The sequence below is a fragment of the Pavona decussata genome, unplaced genomic scaffold (assembly GCF_977016875.1).
Source record: "Pavona decussata unplaced genomic scaffold, jaPavDecu1.1 SCAFFOLD_101, whole genome shotgun sequence".
Classification (NCBI taxonomy): Eukaryota; Metazoa; Cnidaria; class Anthozoa; order Scleractinia; family Agariciidae; genus Pavona; species Pavona decussata.
Window position 1 is genome coordinate 321,551 of NW_028145516.1, and position 25,732 is coordinate 347,282.

General features: G+C 38.9%; 3 protein-coding genes across 4 annotated transcripts in view; 2 read left to right on the forward strand and 1 right to left on the reverse strand.

Annotated features, from left to right (window-relative positions):
- Nucleotides 1–46: 46 nt before the first annotated feature.
- On the forward strand, nucleotides 47–13,304 carry LOC146472154 (cilia- and flagella-associated protein 410-like). Of its 2 annotated transcripts, none has more exons than XM_085119886.1 (10): nucleotides 47–237; nucleotides 359–377; nucleotides 577–623; nucleotides 784–821; nucleotides 1,954–2,139; nucleotides 2,244–2,347; nucleotides 3,019–3,070; nucleotides 3,822–3,870; nucleotides 4,511–4,631; nucleotides 12,634–13,304. In XM_085119886.1, exons 1-10 carry the CDS (start codon nucleotides 158–160, stop codon nucleotides 12,802–12,804), a joined length of 867 nt encoding a protein of 288 aa, XP_084976012.1. In that variant the 5' UTR covers nucleotides 47–157; the 3' UTR covers nucleotides 12,805–13,304. The 2 variants fall into 2 exon arrangements, with proteins under 2 accessions (XP_084976012.1, XP_084976011.1); XM_085119885.1 differs by lacking the exon at nucleotides 12,634–13,304 and adding an exon at nucleotides 5,530–6,537 and having other exon boundaries at nucleotides 58–237.
- On the forward strand, nucleotides 7,613–8,816 carry LOC146472155 (uncharacterized). The gene is made up of 3 exons (XM_085119888.1): nucleotides 7,613–7,768; nucleotides 7,959–8,207; nucleotides 8,522–8,816. Exons 1-3 carry the CDS (start codon nucleotides 7,714–7,716, stop codon nucleotides 8,740–8,742), a joined length of 525 nt encoding a protein of 174 aa, XP_084976014.1. The 5' UTR covers nucleotides 7,613–7,713; the 3' UTR covers nucleotides 8,743–8,816.
- A 1,825-nt stretch (nucleotides 13,305–15,129) lies between the features above and the next one.
- LOC146472156 (uncharacterized) overlaps nucleotides 15,130–25,732 on the reverse strand; it is a 30,913-nt gene continuing 20,310 nt past the window's right edge. Inside the window, exons 9-15 of the mRNA XM_085119872.1 lie at nucleotides 21,654–21,778; nucleotides 20,790–20,930; nucleotides 19,838–19,898; nucleotides 19,221–19,274; nucleotides 19,050–19,118; nucleotides 17,870–17,974; nucleotides 15,130–16,549 (exon numbers count right to left, since the gene is read on the reverse strand). Of these exons, the coding sequence (XP_084975998.1) occupies nucleotides 16,442–16,549; nucleotides 17,870–17,974; nucleotides 19,050–19,118; nucleotides 19,221–19,274; nucleotides 19,838–19,898; nucleotides 20,790–20,930; nucleotides 21,654–21,778 (663 nt within the window). The 3' untranslated portion in view covers nucleotides 15,130–16,441. The remainder of the gene's footprint in view (nucleotides 16,550–17,869; nucleotides 17,975–19,049; nucleotides 19,119–19,220; nucleotides 19,275–19,837; nucleotides 19,899–20,789; nucleotides 20,931–21,653; nucleotides 21,779–25,732) is intronic.

Below are 25,732 nucleotides of genomic sequence, written 5' to 3' on the forward strand. Positions count from 1 at the left end.
TCTTCGTTATCTCCGAAAATGTTCGATTTTTATCCGATCAGAAAATACAACTCGAGGTCAGCGGACTACTCCAAAAGACGATGAAAATGGCGGAAAGCTGAGTCAAAACAAGGAGAAGTGGAGAACGAATGATCGCTTTATTTAGATAAAATACAACATGTCCAAATTATCAGAACAGCAGATTTTGTCACGAGCCAGGGCGAACTCTCTAGAAAACGTGAAAAATCTAAATTTTTGGTAAGTGAAGTGTAAAAATATATTGACACTAACTTCCGTGCAGTTGGTACACTACAATTTTGAACACGACGCCTTATTTGTTGTCATGGTTTTGATATATTTATGTCCTCTCTCTCAACAGGGGAAGTGATCTTAACGATGTAAGTACTTTTCTTTTGTACTTTGATGCTTTGATGCTTGGGCTAAAATGTAAACTTTTCGTTATTCTTGTAGCATGCAACCAAGCTGTTGTTAAACGAACTACTAGCTAGTTAATTAACCAGTTGACATTTGACATTAAACGTAGTAATTACATGTAAGCTTAAGCTTTCATACTGGGAAGTTTATTTTGTTTTACAGATCTCAGTTTTGCGTCAAATGCCAAACGTTGAAGTCCTTAGCCTCAGGTATTTACGTGGACTTGAAATTTGTAGTTTACTTCTCAACTTTGATCGTTTCTCACAAACGTATTTGACTGTCTAAAAGTATTTTTCACTGCATGTGAATACACGTCCTGTTTGTTTCTTTTACGTTTTATAATCACCCTAGTTCTCTATTGCTTTTCAGTGTAAACAACATCACCAGCTTGAAGGACTTTGCTTATTGTACCATTCATTTTTTAGACTACAATGTAGTGGAATATTAATAAATTTACTTACTGATCAAAATAAACGACCCCCCCCCCCCCCCTCCACCCCATAAAGATTACTGTGGCATGAGTTGAGACTTGTCACCTTGCTGTCACCTGGGTAAGGTACCTGAGTCTGCTGAGTATGGCAGAACGTGATGAGATCTCATGTATGCAAAGGCATTTTACTGGCGTGAACCATGTGCAGTGTGATCTTCAAAGTTACCCATGTGGATAAGACTGCGTGATGAGCCAAAAGAGTGTCTGCAAGGGAGGCTATCACGTGCACTGATCCATGCAGGTTGCCGCACTTTAGTATAAAACCTCACCTGGGGATTCTTAGTCCCAAGCCTGGAGGGTGGAGGACTTTATCTCCTATCTGCAAGTTTGCAAAGCCTAATGAATATTAATTTCAAAGTTGTCAGAATCACACTCCTTCTTCCCTATTGTCTGCTGTCACCATTTTGAATTTCTGTTCTTATAAAAGTTATTAATGTAGGTAGGACTGAACTTTTTATTTGAATGGAAACTTAACATTCTGAAAACAGTCTAAGTATAGGCTGTTTTCAGCAAGATAATTCACTGGACTAAATTTGGCGTGCATCATCAGATGAAAGTTTTGTTATGCACACACCACAATAGCAAACAGTACTCTCACATGTATGTGCCATGCTCTGCAGACTGGGTTAGGTGAGCAACATTCTCAAGTGCAAAATGTGTGATAAATATTAACAATCAGGGCCCAGTTGCTCGAAACATGGTTAGCGCTAACCCGGGTTAAATGCCATGACAACCTATAGGTTTTAATACCTCTTAACTAATGGTTAGCGCTAACCATGCTTTAAGCAACTCAGCTCATGTCATCTGCTGATGTCCTACAACTGGCCCAATGGCCGACTCTTAAAACTCACACTTACCTATTTACTAATAATATTGTAAATTGTACTTAAAATTTGCTAGTTTTGGGAATTATAGTGGATACCAAATCTTGTTTTTAATTAATTGTAATCTTGTTAAAACGAGTCAATGAAGTGCTTACAAGGATAGACCCTTGACAAAGGTATTTGTGCTGTTTTGTCTTGCTTTTCTTTCTCATCTTGCATTGTCAGGTCCCAGATTGAGAGAGCTGTATCTTAGAAAAAACAGCATCCAAGATATTAGTGAAATAGGATGTCTGAAGAACCTTCCTAAGTTGAGAGTATTGTGGCTTTCTGACAATCCTTGTGCAAATGCAGAGGCATATAGAATGACAGTACTGAAGAATTTACCCAAACTTACTAAACTCGACACCATAGGTAAGGTACCTCTTGAGCTTGTTTCTACCCTTGCAGTAAGGTCTTTCTCTTATTGAATATTAACTTTTGTAACATGTTTTTAAAATCCCATTCACTACTGTTAGTCGTTGAGGAAGCAGAAGTCTTAGAGGCTACAAAAGAAGGAAAGGAGATTCCTACTCCAGCTGATACTCCAGTTCACTATGATTTTACTGCCACGGCAGATAAGGTAACATGACTTAGGTATAAACAAATGTTTGGTTTATCAACAGAGTTGATAACTAACTAAAGGTAAACTGGCCACTGAAAGAGATTTGAGTGATGACATTTTGAGCGTTAGCCCTCTCTTGATAAACCAAACATTTGTTTCTACTCCCTACCAATGCAGCACCCGTCCACAGTTTTTTTAGAAACTATAAAAAAAAAACGTGACCTAGGTGGCTTCCCCCAGGATGGGGTGCTAGTCGGTCACAAGGATGCTCTCAGCAAAGGATATGATAAGACAAGGATAATAACAGTTACCACTTATCATTTACACATCTTACGTCTGCTTGTTTTTATCTCAAGTTGATATGTGAAGTTTATTTTTGATAAACATTACATTCCTACTACTGCAATTAGTAATGTATGAGGCAAGAAAGAATTTCAATTTTGATATTGGAGAATGGAGGGTTAAAATGCTCTTTGCTTGTGCCATGCATTCAGATACTGTGGAGTGAATTGTGAACTTATTAAGGAAAAGGGAAAAAGGCAATGAGGGGTACTTCACCTTTTAACTGCTTGCTATTCATTGTGCTGCTCGATCTGCACACCTGAATGTGGCAGTTAATGTAGTCTAGAATGTTCACATATTTTGTCACTGACGCCTTTTCCACTTTTCCTTTAATTGATCTTTCACAGACTAATCTTAAAACCGACATTACAAGAGATGACAATGATCAAGCGCCTGAGGGTAGGCCTTTGTATTTTTAACACATACAAGGTTAACAATGTTGAATATACTAACATTTTATTTAAATGTGGTTCAATTGAAATGAAGTTTTTAAAGTGTAAATATTTCAATTGTAGAGCTTAATGTGTTAGCCTTCATGATAAGCTGCAGGATGCAATAATTTCAGTGTTAAGGAGTCAAGTATATCTCTAAACTAAAGGTTGTGACCTGTTCTTCTTCCAGAAAAATTGCAGAAAAGCCAAAATTTAGGTTCCCTTGTTTCTGTGGAATTGAAATAAAAAAAATAAATAAAAAAAAAACAAAAATTATTAGGGCAAAGATTCTTTCATCAAGGGGTATTTAACCAGAAACTGCTATTCCATTAATTTTGTTACATGATGGTTTTTCCAAAAATGTGAATCAGAGCTTTTATAGAAATTTCCACAAGTTTATATGGTTTATGGACAAAATGCCCCCAAGACAAAATGCCCCCACAGATAAGACATAACGCCACCTAATAGAAGACATGACAGTGTGCTTGTTTCACCTCACCCTTAAAGAGAAAGTAAATTATATTAAAAGTGTAATGTTCTTGTTTTGCCTCTGCTCTTGGCTTAAAGAATGAGGTATTTCACATCTCTGTGTCTTCAATTAGGCAGTGTAATGTCTTACAAATAAAGGGGTATTTTGAGTGGTTACCATTTATATGTGACAGTATTGTTTTATTTTAAAACGTTTTCTTGACTTTGCCACATTCTTTTCTTATCAACAGAAACTGAGAATCCTGAATCAACATCACATAATTTAGTAAATGAAACCAAGTAAGTTGTTAGGTAACATTGTTTTCATAAATTAAAAAAAAATATTGTTATTGTTATCTCTTTTGAGTGTTTGGTATAGCTTCCCAAACCATGAATAATTCTTGGAGAAAATCAAAGCAAACTTTCACCAAATTTTAGATCACATTTATAAACCTCCTTAGTTGACGGTAGTGATTTCCTTTGTTTTTTCTCTTCATAATTACCAATGAGTCTGCGAAACAGCATTCTTACAGTACCTCTGGATATAAAACGTGAAACATCTATACGCACTGCGGACGAAAGATTATCGAAGAAAAGGTTTTAGCATTTATCTTGAAAAAAAAAACCTGAAAAATAAAAATTCAGGCTTGAGCTGGATTTGAACCCATGACCTCTGCGATGTCAGTGCAGTGCTCTACCAACTGAGCTATCATGCCAAAAAGAAAAGATACATGTTACGCCTATATAGCTCCCAGTTGGCTTGATAGCTCAGTTGGTAGAGCATTGCACCGGCATCGCAGAGGTCATGGGTTCGAATCCCGTTCGAGCCTGAATTTTTTTTTTTTCAGATTTTTTCGCAACAGTCTGGTTGAGCATATAACTGCGAGAATCTTTTCTTCTGTAATAATTTCTCAAATTTAACATTATTTTCTTCTGACAGTAAACTTAGGGCACAGCTAGGGCTCAAGCCATTATTCTTGGAAGAGCAGTCGAATACTACAACAGCCATGACAACAGCAAACGTCCAAAAAAAGGCAGGAGAAACCTCTTCTAACCGTCGAGTGAGTGGTTTGCTTATTAACAGCTGGAGTGATAATGATAGACGTTACGTTTACTTTCCAGGAAGAATTCATCTGGAATGTTTTAGAATCTTTGGAGTCATCGGGTATAGGACGACCGCGAGGCAGTTAAATAGAGGGAGGGGCTTCCCTACTTTCAGATATTTTAGAGGGGGCTTATCCTGAGGAGGACAAAACTGAGGGAAATGGCTCAGTAGGGAGGGATGCAAGAGTTAGGCAGCGACTTTCCCCACCCCCACCACTTTACTACAATGATTTTGATAATTTTTGAATATAGTTTAAATGGTAAACAGTTTTTACAATAACTGTCAAAATTCCCGCGCGCTGATTGGCTCGTAGCTATTATCGATAAGAGTGCAGACAATAAAAATGACGTCAGGTGTAACGCGCGCGTTTTCTCGAGGGAAAATAAAGCCTCTTCCGTTCGTATTTTTTCCATTTATTGTAAAAAACAAATCGACGGTAGTTATCTATGATCTGTACTTATAGAGAATAAAATGACACCATTAAATATTCAAAACTTGGCAGTGAATGAAACCATTTGCCTGCGGCACGTGGTTCCACTTGGTTTTGAACTTTTTATGACGTCATTTTATGATCGATACAGCCTGGTTTTCCCTAGCGACTCAAGCATAAGAATGCTTATTTCACCCTGAAAACGGCCTCGACGCAAGCACAAGCACAAGGATCAAATTTTTCCTTTTCTTGTGCTTGCGTCGCGTTCGTTTTTACTTGACATTACGCCCTTATGCTTGTGCTTGCATCGCTAGTGAAAACCAGGCTTAAGTGTATAGACCAAAGAAAACTGCCGTCGATTTGTTAAATGGTGTAGCGCACTTTTGTTACATACGCAACTGAAATAATCATTCTTTTATTCCAGAGTCAAAACATTCTGTCAGCAGTTCTTTCTTTGGTTCAGGAGCTGGATCACACGAGCTTGCTAACTGTTCGAAAAGAAATTGACCAACAACTCCAAGATCTTGATCAAATGGATAGCGACTCTCAAGACAGAGATGAAAACGGCGAGGAGAAAGAAGCGATAGCTGACTAGTAAACTGTTTTCGTTTCCTCAGCAAAAATATATGGATAGTTTATATACTTGAAGATCCAGCAAAACATTTTTGAATTCAGAAAGCAGCTGCCTGCTCGTCGCTTGTGGCTGTTAAGAGCTTTCAGCTCTGCTGCGGGGATTACAGAGAGTTGTATCTTATAAAATATAGGCTAAACGTGATTTCTGAGAGTTGACTGGAGACACTTTGTCGTGTGCGCACCCCTGGCAGCTCAGAAAAGTGGATTTATTTGTAGACTACTTTACTTAAACACGTATTTAATGTTTCTATTGTTGTTTGTTCTGTTCTGTGCGTGATAGCCTGCAAGTAAAGGTAGAAATGGTACCCAAACACAATGCACTGCTTACTTGAGCTCGGTGCCGGACGAAACTACTCGAACTGTTCGTTAATCGAACTTTATCGGACGATTGGGTTCGGTTTCCAAGCAACAACTATTACCATAGCAACGGTAGCGCATAATCTCTCATTTTCAACATTGTCGATTATCTCGAAATCTAGTCAGCGGACACTTTACGACGAAACTTTAGGGATTTAAACTTACTCAATCTAGACAACTTGTAGGCGAAATTAGAAACAAAGCAGTAAGAGCGTTTTCAAGTAAATAATGAATCAATTTTTACGGGGTGATTTTGTTTATTGCCGCATTTTTTCACCAATACGCTCTGGCAAAATAAAAAAAATGGCACTTTGTCTTTTCTGTTAAAAGGTCATTTCTCATATCAAAATCATTCAAATGTATATTGCGCTTCATGGGTGTCTCCGATTTTAAGATATTTATGTTTTAAAACAGTTAAAATAAAGCGCAAATGAATGAAAAAGTTCCCCAGATTTTTCTGTTAAATTACAAGCGTTTATTTCACTTCACGTGCTGTGAATATTTATCATAACGTGAAGTCGTGCAACAGGGAAAATTTACATAAATGCATACTCCTACTTTTCAAGTCTTTCTTAATTTTACCTTTTGCACAACTTCACGTTATGATAAATATTCAAAGCACGTGAATAGCAGTGAAATAGACCTGATAATGTGAGTAACGATTGCAGACAAGTAAGTGCATTTTGTTTATATCTACTGGTCAGTCGCCAGTGTTATCCGGTTGTCGTTGAATGGCCGTTTTGATACTAGAGGACGCATTATCCTTCGTCTGGACGAACTTGGGTAAACATTTGTTATTCGTCTGGTTAGTCGTCTCTACTATACGAGACCCATTATCCGTCTGGACAAACTATTTTCCGTTGTGCCGGGCGTCGTTCGAGACGAATAACAGAAGAGAAGAAAAGATAAGAAAAAACTTAGCTTGGTTGGCAAGTGTATTGATACAGATGGGCATTAAGAAGATCTTTTTGTTTCTACTTTCTGGTGATAAATGTATACAAAGGTAAACCAACGGACGCGTTTCATCCATGGCAAGTCGAGAAACGGCTGATGCTTACATCTACGTCGATGCAAGTTTTTCTCATTTTTTTTTTCTTGCGATGAAATCTGACTAGTTTGGATATCAAATTTGCCTCTACTGATGACACTTTCAAGGACATTCACTTAAAAAAAAATTGAATATGTTCCAAACGTATGCTACGTGTCGTTGTACGGTCAGCCCTCGCCATCACTAGCATCCCGCTTGAAACTGAGTGAAAAAGGGCGTTTGATAGCTCTCTGAGATGGCTCTCATTTTTCTAAGAGTAACTGTGAACAGTTCTCCCACTATCTCCTCGTTACGTTCCATGCCTTTACCACAAATTAATATTCATTGGTGTTTATCCATTTGGTTAGGTTAAAATTAAGCTAACTTGAGTTCGCGACGTTTTTCGCGTCACAATTTTATCAATAATCATTAGTACAAAGTTCACTAGCTCTTGCCCCAGGCCCTACATGGAAAGGATATAAATTACCATTATTTGAGTTCTTCTGTACCAAACAATTTTGGTTTCGAAAAAGCCACGTCAACGGAGTCGCTTGAATTGTTATAAGTTGTTCTTACCAAGATTTCGGAACGATGTCTCTCCGAACCTCCCTCTTCGTGGGTATAGTTCTTCTTTCCACTCTCTTCGGTGAGTTGCACGGCGCTTTCTGGATATTGGCACCTGTACGCCTTGAGAAGAAGTTTTCACAGTGGGAATTTTTCTCATTTCCCGAGAATTTATAACAAAAACAAAGAAAATTTTGACTAGACGTGTAGTTTACTTGGTTACGTTATATATTGGCCACGTTGATCTTATTTTTTCCTTCTGCTTTTTGTAGAGGCGCGCATCGAGGACTCAGTCTCTATCAGCGTTGATGACACAGATTTTTCAGCCTCAAAAACTGAAATGAAGAACATGCTGGACAAAGCAGATCTGGAGCGGCACGGGTACGAGAGAGAAGAGGTCACTAAGCTGACGACAGATAGCAGTGGAAGAAAGTTTTACTCGAAGGCCTTGTTTTACTTCAAGGCAGTCAAATGCACCCAAGCCGAGAAGACAATCCTGGAATTAAAAAACCTGCTTCCGGGTAATTTTATATAAAAGTGCCACGCACACCTTTTCTAATCAGTTAAATTCTGCGAATTTTGTTTACCTTCATTGCAAGAAAGAGAAAACGGCGATTTAAGATAGCAAAGGTTCGTTGCCAGCAGAGTTACCGCTTTCGCTTCCTTTTTTGTATTTACTTGTATTTCTAAATTCTGTAATTAAGCGCAAGCCCTGTTCAAGTTTTGGGTCGAATAGTCAAGAGAGACTTATGTTTTTGACCATTTGCTGGTGGGATTGAACCAAGGAGATGATATATACACGCTGTACTACAAAAATCTTTTTTTTTTCCTGTAGACGCAATGACACCGGCCTTAGTTGCAATGCTTCAAACAGATCTGAGGGCTCAAAACGCGGCTGGACAACTGAATTGCAAGATTGGGCTCAAAACAGACTCGGAAACCAACCATGAGATCGCTCGAGCCAAGCGCCGTGCCTTAAAGCGCCGTAAAGGATGGATCAGGGTTAGGGTTAGGGTAAGGATCAGGATCCGCATCAAGATCGATATTCGATCATGACCATTCATCAGAGAGTTGCTACCTTGTAAATTACTGAAACAAGGTCAATAAAAATTGAGTTTGAAAGCTCAGAATGTGGGTTGTTTGTGTCCAAATTGTGAGTCGCAAGTGAAGGCTGCTTAGAACAAAGCGGATTATCTCTGGTCTGGCCCAAAACCATGAAAACACACGTCGCTAAACCCCGTTAAGTTAAAAACCTCACCCTGCACCCCTTCGTTTCAACATTTTCATCAAAGCTAGAGCTTAATTTCTCCTCAAAGTATCGGCTACTAATAAAACAAACTGGTAATAAAAATAAAAGAAATGATCAACAAACAGAAACTGGCTTGATGTGGAAACAAATTTTCCCAAATAGTACCATAAGAAATACATGAAATCAATTTGTTGGATCTAAACACCTTGTTATAATACAGGCCTCATTTGTATTCCCCTAGACCTTTTTGCGCGAGAATTTAGTTTAATAATTTGCATTTTGCGAGTCACGTTTTTCGAAATGACATTTCTGTCACATTATGCGTTGAAGTTTCAAGGAGAGGCGCTTCGCGCAGTCAAAGTCGATCATTTCAGTTTACTAGCTGCAGTCTGCAAGAAATATCTACCAAGAAGTTTCCTCTAAATGCGCCATAATAATGTAAGTAAGGATGTAGAGAAACAATTTAAAATAAAAATTAGCGAAGAGACAATACGTTTCAAAGACATCCTCAAAGACACCAGCGCGTTCAATCATTGACACCTGCGAACGTTCTAATTCCGCAACAAGTTTTGACGCTTCGAATTGTATAAATTAACTCCACTTGAACGTTGACCTCTTTTTTTTCCTTGAAAATGAACGATGTCTTCGAAACTTAGTTTCTTTTCGCTAATTTTTATTTTAAACAATGTAAATTAGGCCCGGTTCAGACGCCGAACTTTTCATGAGCCGAACCTAATACCTTGAATTAAGTGCATGAAAAGTTCGGCGTCTGAATAAGTTGAGAACGGCTGTTTCAATAGACCATTTCCGAGTTGCTTTAAACCTCATTCTGAAAGCGAGGTTAAGTGCAAAGTTTTTGTTATGAAAATTAGTTTTCATTCATATGTAAACAAAACTAATTTTCATATGAAAAGTAGTGCACTTAGCCTCGCTTTCATAATGAGGTTCACAGCAACTCGGAAATGGCCTATTTGGAACGGCTCAGCCGTTCTTCCCGCCTGGCTCAGCCGGGAATTTCGGCTTTGGAACGGTTTTGATTCAGACGCCGAACTTTTCATGAGCCGAACTAATCTCGTACCCAGATCTCCCATTTCGACATTCCCGAACCGACGACTGAGATCGGGGTACGAGATTAGAGCCGAACCTAATGCATAAATTATTATAACGTATTTCAAATTAAAAAAAAAAAATAAATAAATAATAATAATAATAATAATGAAAAAAAAAAAGCTGACATTTCGATTGGTTTTGCTTCAAGTAAATTAAGTTCGGCGTCTGAATCAAAAGGCGGGATTTTCGTGATTTGGGTCGACCTTAATTTGAATTAAGTTCGGCTCATGAAAAGTTCGGCGTCTGAACTGGGCCTGTTCTGTATTTCGTTTGTATCGTTCAGTTTAAACGTTCTTTGCCTCGTCATCTCAACATTGTTATAAAAAATGAACATGATTGATAGCTGCCAAACATTTGTCTCCACTTTCCCACAAAATGTTCAAGTACAAACTGATTGGGTGTAGAGCTGTCAGGTTGTCTAACTTGAGTGTGTGTTGAAGTACCTCTCTTCACTACTCGGTCTATTATCACAAGTATTTGGGGTACCCAACTTCAAAAATGCCATTTTCTACTTCTTCAGATTGTTAAGGATCTTCACAATGACATTCGGCTAAAATAACACAGCTACCGGATTTTTTAGCTGAATATTCATTCATATTGAAAAAAAAAAAAACAAAAAAAAAATATGGCGTACCGAATCTTATCTCCCGAATTTTCCATCTGTTGTTCGCTCTCAAAAAAACAGACTGACCTTATTTAGCACTCTAAACGTCAATTTTCCCCTCCCAAAATAATCTCGTATCCAGAGTCATAAAGATTGATATACATTAATGAGAATTTAAAGATTATAAAATTGACACTGTTAAAAGAGTTTCGACCGACTATTTTGTACCCTGAAGAAGGCAGCATGGCCGAAACGTCGGTCGAAACTCTTTTTTAAAATCGACGCTGTTTTAACAGCGTCGATTTTATAATCTTTAAATTTTCGTATCCAGAGTCCTCAGGCTCTTTGGCCATGGCCAGCGGTTGGTCTCCTGGCGACCAACAATCTCGTACCCAGAGTCCTCAGGCTCTTTGGCCAGTGGTTCAGGCGACCAACCGCTGGCCAATCGCTGCGCATACGTTCTGCGAATCTCGCGATGGTCCGGGAAAGTCGGGTTTATTAACGGTGTTGCCTGCTAAAACAGACATTTTTGCGCAGTTTATAACCGCGCGGGAAAAGCAGATTTTGACAAGAGTTATTGGAATTCGAAAAGAAAATTAGGGGTTACCATGCATTTTTCAGAGATAATTAAGCTTTAATTTTGGGAAAAAATCTATACATTGTTTTGTATTTTGGCGCTGTTTAGAAATATTGTTGCTTAATTATCTTTAAACAAAAATCGTGGTTACCCCCAATTTTCTTTTCGGATTCAAATAGATCTTGCTATAGGCCGCCATGTCTGATATCATTGATAACAATCAGTCTTCTTTTTATTTTTGCCGGTTTCCCCTTTCATATGAAATCAAATATAAGCTTGTTAATTTCTTTTATGAAAAGATCAGGGACTACAAGAACTAAAGTGTGGTATATTAGTTTTGACAGACCTGGAGTTTTTACTATTTTTATTCTGCCGTGTAGGGTAGGTTAATCAAAAAAGAAATTGGGGGTCAACAATAATTCTTAAAAAACTTTAAATGGATAAGAAAATATGACATTTTTTCCAAATTGACACTTTAAACTGTAATTTGTTTGAATCCAGGAGTCGTGTCATAAGTCAAGAGAGGATCATCCTCTCTGGCATAAAAACATAAACTATGATCATCCGGGTGAGTGTAGTCCTGAGAAGGACTCACCGTTTCGCTTGAACACTCTCATGCCCCTCTAAGCTCACTTTGTGGGTATCTGTATCCATAGCAATGATTTGCTGTTTATTTGCTACGTTCGTTGTCGTAAGAGTGTTCAAGCTAAACAAAGTTTTGTATCTCTCAAAGACGAAAATCTTTAACACAAGCGATCTCTCTTCAAATAGAAAGAGAGGTGGCAAAGCCGTAAGACCAGGAAAAGCGAGAAGTTGGTCCGACGCGGGGGTTTGTTGGTCTCGCGTCATTTTTTGGCAAACCAATATGGCGCGGATGCGTTTTCTAAGGATTCTGGGTAGATTTTGGTCCCAGGCTCTTGGGTCAAGTGTTGATCAAACATGTTCCATTCGTTCGGCCAACACTGCAACGTTGGACACTGGTTGGATGATGTTGCACAGTGTTGGCCGGGCCTTCAAAGGCTTTTCTTAGATATTCCTCGCCGTAATGATTTCTGAACAAAACACAGTGAGCCAACAGGTCCGAAGTGCTCCGTTTCGCAAGTTACAGATCTGTATTTTGCGAAATGAGCTCCGCGTAGACTGCACGGCTAAACGATCTAGCATTGTAGTACAACATTTGTCAGTTCAACAATGTTGAAAAGCCGGCTAAACACTTCAACATTTGTGAAATGTTGGCCGAAATGTTTGATCGAAAGCAAAACATTCTTTCTACAAAAAATGTTGAACACACGTCATCAAACATGTGGCCGCTAAGAGTATGGACCATAGAAAACTGCCATCGATTTGTTAAGTGGTGTAGCGCACTTTTGTTAAATACGCAGCTGAAATAATCATTCTTTTTTCCAGAGTCAAAACATTCTGTCAGCAGTTCTTACTCTGGTTCAAGAGCTGGATCACACGAGCTTGCTAACTGTTCGAAAAGAAATTGACCAACAACTCCAAGATCTTGATCAAATGGATAGCGACTCTCAAGACAGAGATGAGAACGGCGAGGAGAAAGAAGCGATAGCTGATTAGTGAACTGATTTCGTTTCCACTCAGAATTATATGGATAGCTAATATACTTGAAGACCCAGCAAAACATTTCTGAATTCAGAAAGCAGCTGCCTACTCGTCGCTTGTGGCTGCTTAGAGTTTTCAGCGGTACTGTGTTACAGAGAGTTGTATCTTACAAGTACAGTCACCTCGCTATTACAGACATCCCGATAATACGGACAGCAACTCAATCCCCGGCAAAAATAAATTACAGACGTTTGACTGTTTGAATAAATTCCTGCTATTACGGACTCTCGCTATTGAGGATACTAACTTGCGGTCCCGAGGGTGTCCGCAATAAAGGGAGTTGACCGTAGCGAGGTGTCCGCCATGCAAGAGTTGACTGTATACGCAAGATGTAATTTCCGAGAGTTGATTGTAGATATTTTGTCGTGTGCACACCCCTGGCAGCTCAGAGCGATGAGAAGTGAATCTATTTGTACACTACTTCCTTACACACATATTAAAATGTTTTTATTGTTGTCTGCTCTGTTCTGTGCGTCGCGTCTCCGAAGAAAGATGGATGGGAGCTGGAGAAAGGACACGTGAGAAGTAAAAGATTAAAGATTAACACTGACTACGACACGATGATCTGGCCAGGCATACGACATCACCATGAAGGAATCGCATTCAGAGATTATCCAGAAACGATCACTGCAACACTCGGAATGGAAGCGATCGGGCACAGACTGTAAGATTAGACTACAGGGTCCAGTTGTTCAAAGCCCGATTAAGATAATCCTGGGTTAACGTGAACTTATATTCAATTTTAATTACTAATCAATACAGGTTCTTCAAAAAAAATTTTGCCCCTCAGTTTTGACTTAGACTTTTTTGAAGTTTGAAGTTTATTTGCCTTTCTTTCTAATATATTTACAATTAATTGAGTGGTTAATGTATGGCGAGGTGACCTCTAGAAACCACCAGGTTTATAGTTGAGGCCACCTCGTAACTAAAAAATATATGCTTATATAGTTTGTGCAACAAGTGTGCGGCTTTGCCAATTCATTACCATTTCTTTACCATTAGCTTTAAATTAGCCTTCAAAAACATTTTTAATGAGCGAGATGAAAACTTTGATTGACTTTTAATCGTGAATTAGCATTAATCGGCTTTTGAACAACCGGGTCCAGATTTACTAAGGACGATGCAAAAGACTCAAAAGACACCTTCTATGATAGCCTGCAAGCAACGGTAGAAAGGGAACCCAAACACAATGCACTGCTTTTGCTTGGCTCTCGCCCCCAGACCGCGCTCGACCTCAATGCTCAGGTGATGGGGAAACATAACCTGGGCATGATCAAACAACAGGATCTGAATGGAGTTAACTTTTAGCTGAGAACTGGCCAAAATGTTAACTGTCAGCTGAGAAATGGCAGTTTCTGTAACTGATACCTTAAGCCTGCCGCACACGTGAGGAAAGACCTGAGCAAAATGCCTCGCGAGGCAAAATTCTCACCAAAACTTCACCGCACACGAGAGGAAACGGCTGAGCTATCTGCCTCGCGAGGCATTTTGCTCAGGTCTTTCCTCACGTGTGCGGCGGGCTTTAGAAATGTCAAGAAAACTGTAAGCTGTGATTGCTAAACTTTTCCCGAGCGTAGTGTGAATTTTGATTGCCAAACCAGTATAGAGAATAACTTGCTCATGAAGCTGGCTCATGCAGAGCTCTTTACAAGATATTTCTAGAAGTCGTGAGGTCGTCAAATGATGATAAGCAGTGTTCGTTAATTCTTCGAAAGAGATTGGAATCAATCGAAAAATTTTCGGATGAGACTCGACTAGGTTTGGCTAATGAAAGGGACACCATTGACACGATAACTGAAAAGCCACAAAAACTCGTGAGAAGTAAAGTTAACTTACCTACTCGCTGCCGTTTCCTTTGAGTGGAAAGAAGAAAATAAGAGAAGTTTGCGTCAATCTCATACCAAGAGTCCTCTGGGTGTTTGGTCAGCGGGTGGTCTCCTGTGAGTTTGCGCAGGCTACAGTTCAACCTCGTTCCTAGGGTCTTTCATCTCCCCAGAGGACTGTGGGTACGAGATTGCCTTTGAGGTGGCTTTTTGGTTAGCGGGTGGTCGCTAGGAGACCACCCGCTGACCAAAAAGCCAGAGGACTGTTAGGTACGAGATTGCCTCAAAGGAAGCGTTTTAAAGTTAGCCGAGAGCCTGAGATCCGTCATAGTCAACTGATAGCTGAGAAATGGCTTAAAAATTTCACTGATAGCTGAGAATCCATCACCCCCATGTAGACCCTTGGAGCTTCTGCGAGTAGAATCAAAGTTGTTGGAGGAACGCTTCATAAACAAGATTACCTTCAAAAAATAGCCACTGTTTATTTGTACATTCCCCCATCCCAATATTGCACCCTGTGCTGTCTCAAACTTACATCCAAACCTACCCAGAAACGTGTTTATAAATACGTTAGCTATTATTATAATATTGTGATTTCAAATCAAACTCGCGCTGCGCGCTCGTTCGGTTTTGAAATCACGCGTATGATTTCAGACCAAATTGCTCTCCACTCAGTTTAATTACCATTATAAATTACCCGAAACGGTCAGACCACCATTGATTTCTCAGCAAAGGAAAAAAAATTCCTTTTTAAGTATCGTTATTTAAGAAAAAAAACTCACAAAAGAATCTCAGGTCTATTGGTTAAAATATATACAAAGATAAAATCAATTCCTTGATTTTCATTAAGTTGAGACGTTATGCATTTATGGTGAAATAAAAAAACGGAGTTAGGTTTGAACCCTACCTCGTGATAGTAAATAATGTAGCCAAAGAGTGGCAGTAAACAAACTGCGGATTTCTGTCACTTACTTCCTATCGAATCAGGACTATACAAGAAGATACCTCGAGCTGAAACACTGTCCATTCTGGAGTAAGCCAGTAGTTGTTTAAATGCAATCATTTTTCGTATTCTTTTCTAAAGTATCTTCTTGGAACGTTCTTCATTATTTAACAGTAGTTCAATAACTTTCCCTTGCAAGGCAACATTTATAAATATATTCTGACGGTCTACGATGAAAACATCATAAACCTTAGACCCCGGCTCCTGATTGCTACAAAACCTTAGTCACATATTTTTTTGTATTTTAAATGTTTTGATGAACCAATGAGCGTTTCGGTGTAGTCATTAGTTTGGATTAAGCGTTCTTGACATTTTAAACTAGATCAATTTACTAAGTGATTGACCTTTATCCTCTCGCAAATTGTTTTCAGCCGACAATTACAACTTTCATTGCAAACACTTACAGCTGGAAATATGTTACAGGATTTTTTCAGACCAAGGTCACGTGCCATGTCACGTGACCCATAACGGCAATGTGTCCGCTGCGCTAATTATTATATCTGTTGCCAGAGTTACGTAGCTGTACTTGGCAACATAACGTTTTGATGAATCACACGATACTTTTCAAACGCAAACAAACTTATGTTATGTTATGTTATGTTTGTAGGCAACCGACGATGGATGAGGTTTCTTCCTAAACATGTTTTGCCGTTTAAAAAGTATCGTGTGGTTCATTAAAATGTTACATTTCTGTTGTCGGTAATTGACAGTCTACAAGACAAGATATTCACTGGAAAAGGAACAAACATGGTCCGCTAGTATTCTCCTACAAGAAGCATTGGTTGCCAACACGTTTACAGGGTTCTCCAGTGCCAATCATCTCTGACGTCACTTGAAATGTGTTTCTGAACTCATCGATGTTAACATAGGCACCCTAGGTTGGAAAGATGAAAAAATTATGGTTGCAAATGTTCAACATTACCATTACACTCAAGTATATGTTTATTCAAAAATTAAAAAATTTAGCAAAAAAGAGAGACTGGCCCGCAGGTAGCGAGAGTTAATCTAGGCGGGCCAGACTGTTTAACAACTGTTTAAGGATAAAATTAATATTAAAAGAAAATACAGGGAGATGTAAAGAATCGACCATAAGAGGACACAGAAAAAATCTGAGCCCCAGATGGGATTCGAACCCACGACCCTCCGTGTTCTAGATCGGATGCTCTAACCTCTGAGCTACTGAGGACTCGTTGGCGAGTAAGGGTCATTTTTGTGGGTTGGACATACGAACCGCATCACGCGGTCACGGAGTCCATCACAAGCAACACATTAAGGCTTAACTGCATCACGCAGTCACATTAATCGCAATAAATGTCTCGCCCAGAGCCTCCAACCAACCAACCTATGTCACTGCATGATATTAATGACATTAATGATATTAATGCATGATATTATCCGGAGCTAAGATTTTTTCTGTGTCCTCTTATGGTCGATTCTTTACATCTCCCTGTATTTTCCTTTACAATATCATGCAGTGACATAGGTAGAGTTGCAACTAAAAAAAAAGTGTACACGGAAATGTGCTGTTCAAAAGTCATTAATAATTCATAAGCCCATTGAACTATCAAATGGTCGATAACACATCACGTGTAGTGGTTTTAAAACCCGATAAAACCTCCTCCTTATTAGTATGCAGTATTTAATGTTTTTCTCGTATGCTTATTTCCAACGTTCACAAAAGCATTTTTGTTATGAACTCTCTTGACACACGCTTTTCCAGGAATGTTTTTGAAGCCGTTCAAAAAACTCACAGCAGGTGTTTTATCGGGATCTAAACATTACATTTGGTCGTAATAAAAATGTTCTTAACCGACTCTCAGCCAGGGTAATGTTCTTAGTATGTTCTTAAAGTTTTATTTAATCTAAGCCTCAACGTTCTTATAACAAAAAGGTTGTTATATATATATAAAAAAGAGTGTACACAGACGCAGATTATACGGTAAATATTCGCGACTCATGCACGACACTTTCCATTTGTCGGAGGTAGCCGGCCTGACCGGGCATTTTGCGGACAGAACTCTCCAATTTGAATGCTTGGTTATACGCCAGTTCTTCGAATTTATTTAAAACGGCACTTACATTTCTCTGATTATGCAATTTCGAAGAGTCTGTTGATCCCGACATTATTTGAGCTCCGGTGTGATTAAATAACGGATTCAGATAAAAATCGTTTTAGAGCACAGAGTTGACATACCTTGAGATGCCTCACTCCACCGTTCAGCCTAAATGATTGTCGTCCATGAAGTACACGACGATTGTTGAAACAAACTACGTCTCCTGGCACCATCTTCACTGATTTCTAGTGATTAAATACAAGAATAAGTCACAACAATTATACTAAATGCGCCGCTGGAAACTTCAACATGTCCCCCCCCCACCCCCCTGGACATTTCAACTTTTGAATATTAGGTTGTTCAAATCCCCAATTTGACGAAATCTTGCCAAATTCATATCCGTTATGACTGTGGCAAGATTTCGTCAAAATTGCCAAATTCGCCATAAGTGGTTTCCCGTTGCCAAAAAGCCGTTCAAATGTCCTACACTAAAATGCTCCAAGGCCTCTCCTCGAAGACAGGTGCCTCGAAGACAAATTTTTCACCAACCAACCAACCAACCAACCAACCAACCAACCAACCAACCAACCAACCAACCAACCAACCAACCAACCAACCAACCAACCAACCAACCAACCAACCAACCAACCAACCAACCAACCAACCAACCAACCAACCAACCAACCAACCAACCAACCAACCAACCAACCAACCAACCAACCAACCAACCAACCAACCAACCAACCAACCAACCAACCAACCAACCAACCAACCAACCAACCAACCAACCAACCAACCAACCAACCAACCAACCAACCAACCAACCAACCAACCAACCAACCAACCAACCAACCAACCAACCAACCAACCAACCAACCAACCAACCAACCAACCAACCAACCAACCAACCAACCAACCAACCAACCAACCAACCAACCAATCAATCAATCAATCAATCAATCAATCAATCAATCAATCAATCAATCAATCAATCAATCAATCAATCAATCAATCAATCAATCAATCAATCTATATTCATGTTTTGCAAACAGTGATATATTTATGACACCTTCAAAAAAATTACTTTGAAGCCATTTCGAGTGAGCCATACGCACCAGTAAAAACCCAAGCACAAATTTCACAAGTCCAAAAGAAAACTCCAGTACCAGTACAGCGAACAAATGTACCAAAATTTACAACGCACATGCAGGACCTTTGTTGTTCTCATTAAATCCTATTGTTTTGTGACGTTCTCGTCACTGTCGCCGTAATAGCTTTTTTAAAACTCCCTAATCTCTTGATCATGAGACGTTTTCATACCCGAATTGGAGATTCATCAAGCATCTTTGTAAATGTCCTGTAAGCTTTAAAATAAGGCTCGACATCTTCCTGTGATGAGAAAAAAGGAGGGTAGACTTTATAAACACGAGACATCAGTTTCACGTGCAGTCGGAATGAATGAAGATGCAGCCATTAAGTGCGCATGCTCACCTCTGGTACAAACAGTGGGCCCTCAAAAGGTGGTGACCAATTTACTGCCACAATCTACAGCAAGGAAAGATGAATGAACAGCCAACCATATGACATTAATATGAATCGGAGTTGAATGTGGGGGAGGGGGGAGGGAGGAGGGGGCATATCGATTTATAAAAGCTAATCACTGTAAGGTCTTTGAGCTGTTTTTGTTTCAAACTGTGTAGTGATGGTTTCTTAGCGAACACGACAGTGTACATACATATTTACCTTCTTTCACTATAAAATGAATAAGAGAGAAAAAAGGTATGAAAAACTATATTTCATTTTGATAAAAACGCACTCAAGATACGCAAATGTCTGGTATGAAGAGAGTTATGGATTAAGGGAGTTGGGTTTAGAAAATGGCGCTCTTTGGTCTGAAAAACGGCCAGGATTAGATAACCGGGTGGCAATCCAACACCAAAACGTGCGAGACGTAATCATTCCCCACCAGGGAGGGATAAGGGGAATGCATTCTATATTTGTCACCTGCATCATCACAGTTTTATTGAAGCTGGTGATGTAAGGTAATATGTATGCATACACAGGGAGAATGCATCAGTTTTATTTTGTTAAGAATCTTTTTATCACACCTCTTTATCTGGGTTAAGAACAATATGTGGTCTCTTGTAAACTAGTTTGACTGGATAATCCCTAGAATATTAAAAAAAAAAGAATTAAGAACAAACGGCTGAGAATAAAGTATTAGAAAAGAACCTCATAGGAACTTAAGAGAAATCATGGTTATGGTTACCATTGCTCAGCAAAATTCCAAAAAAAGACACTTGATGTAAGAAAGATGAAACTGAAATCAGTCTCAGAGATGAGCTAAGAACATGTTCAGTCAGATAAAATTAAGTTTCTATATGTTACTGTAACGCATTTTACACTACTCAATAAGCTAAATGTTTCATGGAGAAATAACCCCATAACAGAGGCCTAAGGCTTGACGTGACGTGACGTGACATGACGTGACGTGACGTGACGTGACGTGACGTGACGTGACGTGACGTGACGTGACGTGACGTACTAAACGGTAAGAGCTGCATGAGCCAAAATTATGGAGTCGTACCAGGCATAAAAGTCTCAAAACCTCATCCCGGATAGCAATAAGATGCTAATCTTTGGCCAATAAAAATCATCTACTATCTTACAATTCTGTTATTCTCTTTATCACTCCTTCGTGATCCACCTGATGCCTAGATTTGAGTGTTAGTTTTATTCATTTTGTATGGTACATGTAGATACCTATGTGTTGTGCTGTGCATACAATGTGTGTTTCCGACCTTGCAATACAAAATTATTTCCATGTAAATATGGCTTCCTAGTCCTTTAACTCTATTAGTTGTTTAAGGAAACCTGTACGATTCATTTATTTTAGTGGTATTCTATGTCAGTCAATTCGTTTTAAGCAAAGATAATAAAGTATAGTTGTTATTGTCAATGGGAACTTTTAACCTTACTCTTTTTAATCATCTCATCTAATCCCATAATTTTTCCAAATTTAACGTTATAATGTCGTCACTTAGGGCCTCAATTGCATACCTTTCAAAGTGTATTTTTTGAAATGTTGCAGGTATCCGCACAAGACTCTCAAAGTCTTCAGGAAACTGCTTCCTTAGTTCCTCTGCAACATGAAAGGAATCCAAAAACACACTGTCTCCTCCTTCAACCTGTGGATCAAATCTGTAAACACAAACAAACGTGTGGTCAGCCGGGTGAAAAACTACCTACTTCGGATTTGAAGCGGTCTACTTTTTGGTGAAAAGGCTTACATGTTTAATACGTCCGCTTATAGTGGATCTATTCTCTCGAACACTCTTCCCAAGAAACTTACAACGGCCAATTGCGCTGGGTCTTTTCAAAGGAGTTATCAATGAAGGATTTTCTGCACTGCACTCCTACACGGCAAATATGCATGCATGTCAACCAGTTAAATTACAGTTTAATTCTCTATTGCAAATACTGATATTTTACCGTGTATAAATATAGTTTGTTGTTGTTGATATAAACACTCATTTGTCAAGGTCCTAATCGTCTACTCTGAAATTTAATGTGAGCCAATTTAATGAACCAATTTAAGGAAGCTCCAATTTCAGCTAATTAATATTTGATTTTGCTTAATTTTAATTAATTAATTTACAAATTAATTTTAAAAGAGCAGAATTATCGTGTGATATGCAAGACTATTGTGCAGTTCCCGAAAAAATCCATACCTGCCCCATGGAAGGTCATCGGAAATTCCTAGGGAGAGGGGGGTCTTAGAAGCCAAAAGTTTAGAAGCAAAGTATGAACCAAAAATGGAATTTCCTGGGGGGATGGGAGTGCAAAACAAAAAAAAAACCTTCCGTGGGGGGTGTATGGATATTTTCTGGAACTGCCCATTGCAAGTAAATTTTTTTGACTTACTTCAAGCAGTGAAGAAGCTGCAGTCCGGGTGGAGACTCATAGTACATCAGATCCATATGCAAGCCAAGCTCAACATCAGAATACGCAATGTTGATTGGATTAGGCATGCTTAATACATCAAATTTCTGGGAGATGTGGAAGAGAATTAATAATTTGTCAATAAATGCCTTTTCTCATTAAAATGCCTCACTCCAAATGACAAGTAACTTGTTACAGGGTCAAAACTGGTATTTATGCCCCAGTGTATACTAGTTATGCAATGCTTTCGAGTGGTATACCATGAAATATCCCACAAGTGACTTGATTTTTCTTAGTATACACACTAGCGTTTATGCAAATTGCATGACTAATTTATCCCATGCCACTCATTGAATTAACACAAATCGTCTGACTCTTTAATGCTTTAACAGCAAATACAATCAGCGAAAAAATATTCAACAGATTGGCAACGTTTCTTGAAAGTACATAATTTTGATAAAATTTTAAATAAATAGGTACTGCTCATTAAAGGTATAAAAGCCTTTCAACAAAAATTTGAAAAATTTGTAGGCCGCGAGGATTGCTGGGATTTTTTGGTGGAATACTACCCGTTGCATACCGCAGATTATACAACGGGTTTCTCGCTTTCTGATTGGCTGTATTCTCTATGGCATGGGATAAATTACAATATACATTTATTGTTAAAATTCCAGCATGTGTTTTGTCTTTTAAAAAATTAAGAAACAATTACACCAGTTAGTTATGTTCACAATACGTAAATATTTAATTGAATTAATTAATTTCTATGCAAAGGAAGAATTTCTCGATTTTTGGCTGTACAAAAGTTGGAGCGAGAGGAAGAAATGGTTTATTTTCAGAGAAGTACAACATTACCATGAAATAAGTTATCTCAGGCAGGCATTATTTGAGACACAGCAAAGCAGGCTAAGACTAGTAATCATTTTTTGTAGCATCAAGCATTCTGCCAGTAACGAGGATTAATTTAAGACAACCCAGAAATAGTAACCTCTAAATGGTTTAACAAGAACAAAAACAATAATAATTACAACAACATGGCATCCCAGTACATTTGAGCTTGACAGGAAGAACATAATACACATGCGCAGCTAACAACACCTGCATGCACCACCCCTTTGAGTTTCAAGTCCCAGTGCTCCAGGTTCTGGGTCCAGTTGTTCAAAAGCCGGATAACTTTATCCAGTGGATAAGTTGCTATCCGTCAGTTTCAATCTGTGCAAAGATTTTAGTATTTCCTCTTGTACAAGCGAATATGCACACTCTAACCACAGTTAAGTTTGGGAGTGAACGAAAACCTTGGACAGAGTTTTATGTGAAGTATATTTTAGACCCTGAATAGTGCCTTATCCAGCGGATAAAGTTATCCGGCCTTTGAACAACTGGGGCCTGGTGTTCCATATTTCAATGTTCTGTTTTCAGGTGCTCCTTGTTCCAGTGTTCGTCTGTATTCTTGTGTTCCAGTGTTCCACGTTCTTTCTTCCAGAATTCTAGTTTTCTAACGCTCCATGTTCTGGTGTTCCAATGTTCCATTGTTCTCGTGTTCTGCTCCCCTGTGCTCTGGTGTTCCATTTTCCAGTGCGCCAGTGTTTCAGCATTCCAGTATTCTAGAGTTCCAACGCTCTATTGTTCTAGTATTCGATTCTAGTATTCTGATCTTCCATGTTCTACTGTTCCAATGTTCCAGTATTTCCCAGTTCTGCAGTGTCTCAGTGATTCAAGCTCTTGTGTTCCAGTACTCAGGTATTCCAAGGTCCCAGTGTTCTGCTGTCCTAGTGTTCCATATTCTGATGTTTAGTGTTCCCTGTTTGGTGTTCTGGTGTTCCAAGTCCCATGTTCCAGACGCTCTGCTTCCCCTGTTCCCCATTCTGGTTTTCTGTGTTTCAGTGCTCTGATCTTCTCTGTTCCACTGTCCCAATGTTCCAACACCCCAGTTTCCAATGCCCTAGTGTTTTGGTGTTCTGTGTTCTGTTCAGTTCAAGTCTTCCTGGGTTCCAAGGCTCTCTGGTGTTCCAGTATCAAAATTTCATTGTTCTGGTGTTCCAATGTTCCTGCGTATCAATGTTCCAGTGTTCCAATATTCCGGTGTATCAATGTTCTGTGTTTCAATATTTCTATGCATCAATGTTCTAGTGTTCCAATATTCCAGTGTATCAATGTTCCAATATTCCTGCGTATAATGTTCCAGTGTTGCAATATTCCGGTGTATCAATGTTGTGTGTTCCAATGTTCCAATGTTCCTGTGTATCAATGTTCCAGTGTTCCAATATTCCAGTGTAACAATGTTCCAATGTTCCTACATATCAATGTTCCAGTGTTCCAGTGTTCCAATATTCCGGTGTATCAATGTTCCAGTGTTCTGATATTCTAGTGTATCAATGTTCTGTGTTCCAATGTTCTGTGTTCCTGCGTATCAATGTTCCAGTGTTCCAATATTCCGGTGTATCAATGTTGTGTGTTTCAATGTTCCAATGTTCCTGTGTATCAATGTTCCAGTGTTCCAATATTCCAGTGTAACAATGTTCCAATGTTCCTACATATCAATGTTCCAGTGTTCCAGTGTTCCAATATTCCGGTGTATCAATGTTCTGTGTTCCAATGTTCCAATGTTCCTGTGTATCAATGTTCCAGTGTTCCAATATTCCGGTGTATCATTGTTCCAATGTTCCTGCGTATCAATGTTCCAGCGTTCCAATATTCCGGTGTATCAATGTTCTGTGTTCCAATGTTGCTGTGTGTCAATGTTCCAGTCTTCCAATATTCCAGTGTATCAATGTTCCAATGTTCCAATGTTCCTGCATATCAATGTTCCAGTGTTCTGATATTCCAGTGTATCAATGTTCTGTGTTCCAATGTTCTGTGTTCCTGCGTATCAATGTTCCAGTGTTCTGATATTCCAGTGTATCAATGTTCTGTGTTCCAATGTTCTGTGTTCCTGCGTATCAATGTTCCAGTGTTCCAATATTCCAGTGTATCAATGTTCTGTGTTCCAATATTCCAGTGTATTAATGTTCTGTGTTCCAATGTTTCTGTGTATCAATGTTCCAGTGTTCGAAAATTCCGGTGTATCAATGTTCCAGTGTTCCAATATTCCAGTGTTCTGGTGTTCCAATGTGCCAATATTCTGTGTTCCAATGTTCCAACATTCCTGCGTATCAATGTTCTGTGTGAAATGAAATGAAATGAAATGAAATGAAATGAAATGAACACTTTATTTTTGTGTCGTAGCATCTAGCGTGGAACTACTTTACAATTTTTATGTTCCGTTCCGTGTTCTGGTTATCCAGTCTTCCAACGTGCCAATATTGTGGCGTATCAATGTTCCAGTGTCGGTGATGTTCCAACGTGCCAATATGCCGGTGTATCAATGTTCCAGTGTGTACAATAGGTGTTAGAAAAGACTTGGATATTTTCTCCCCTCTTTGATTTTATGGTCTGGCTCAATAAAACAAATTTACTCGTGTTCTGGAATGCGGGAAAGCTCAACTTGATTAAGCGCCATTTTCATAAAATTTGTTAACTTTTAAAAGGTGTATCGAAGAGATCACCAAGGAAACTCTAGGCCAGATGTGTGTTTTTATTACAACTTTATTGGGCTAGAGTACGAAAACTACAAACTTATGAGGTTAGAACAACAATTACAACAACAAAAAACAAACGAAATGGAGAATTGAGATAACTTTGAGTTGTAGCACATGCGAATGTTGAATAATGTCATGTCATAGAGTTCAAAATGTCTTCTTCCAAATCACAGTAGTTTCGGCGATCATCAGTTATAATGCCGATAACATAGTCCGTTAATCAAGGTCTAGTAATTCAAAAGGACCATTCCTGTTGATAGAACAAGGAGGTGACAATTTTTTTTCTGTGCGCTTTATAATCAGTCTGCTAGCGCTAGACGAGTTTATAGGGAAATTCCCGAATCACGAATTCTTCGCCTAAATCGTCTTCTGGCGCAAATAATCCGCATCAGGTTTGTCTTCTAACTAATGGCCATTTAGAAACAAAGAAAAGAAAAAGAAAAGAGAAACGACTATTCAACTTGTGCCGTGTTTAGTCGTGAG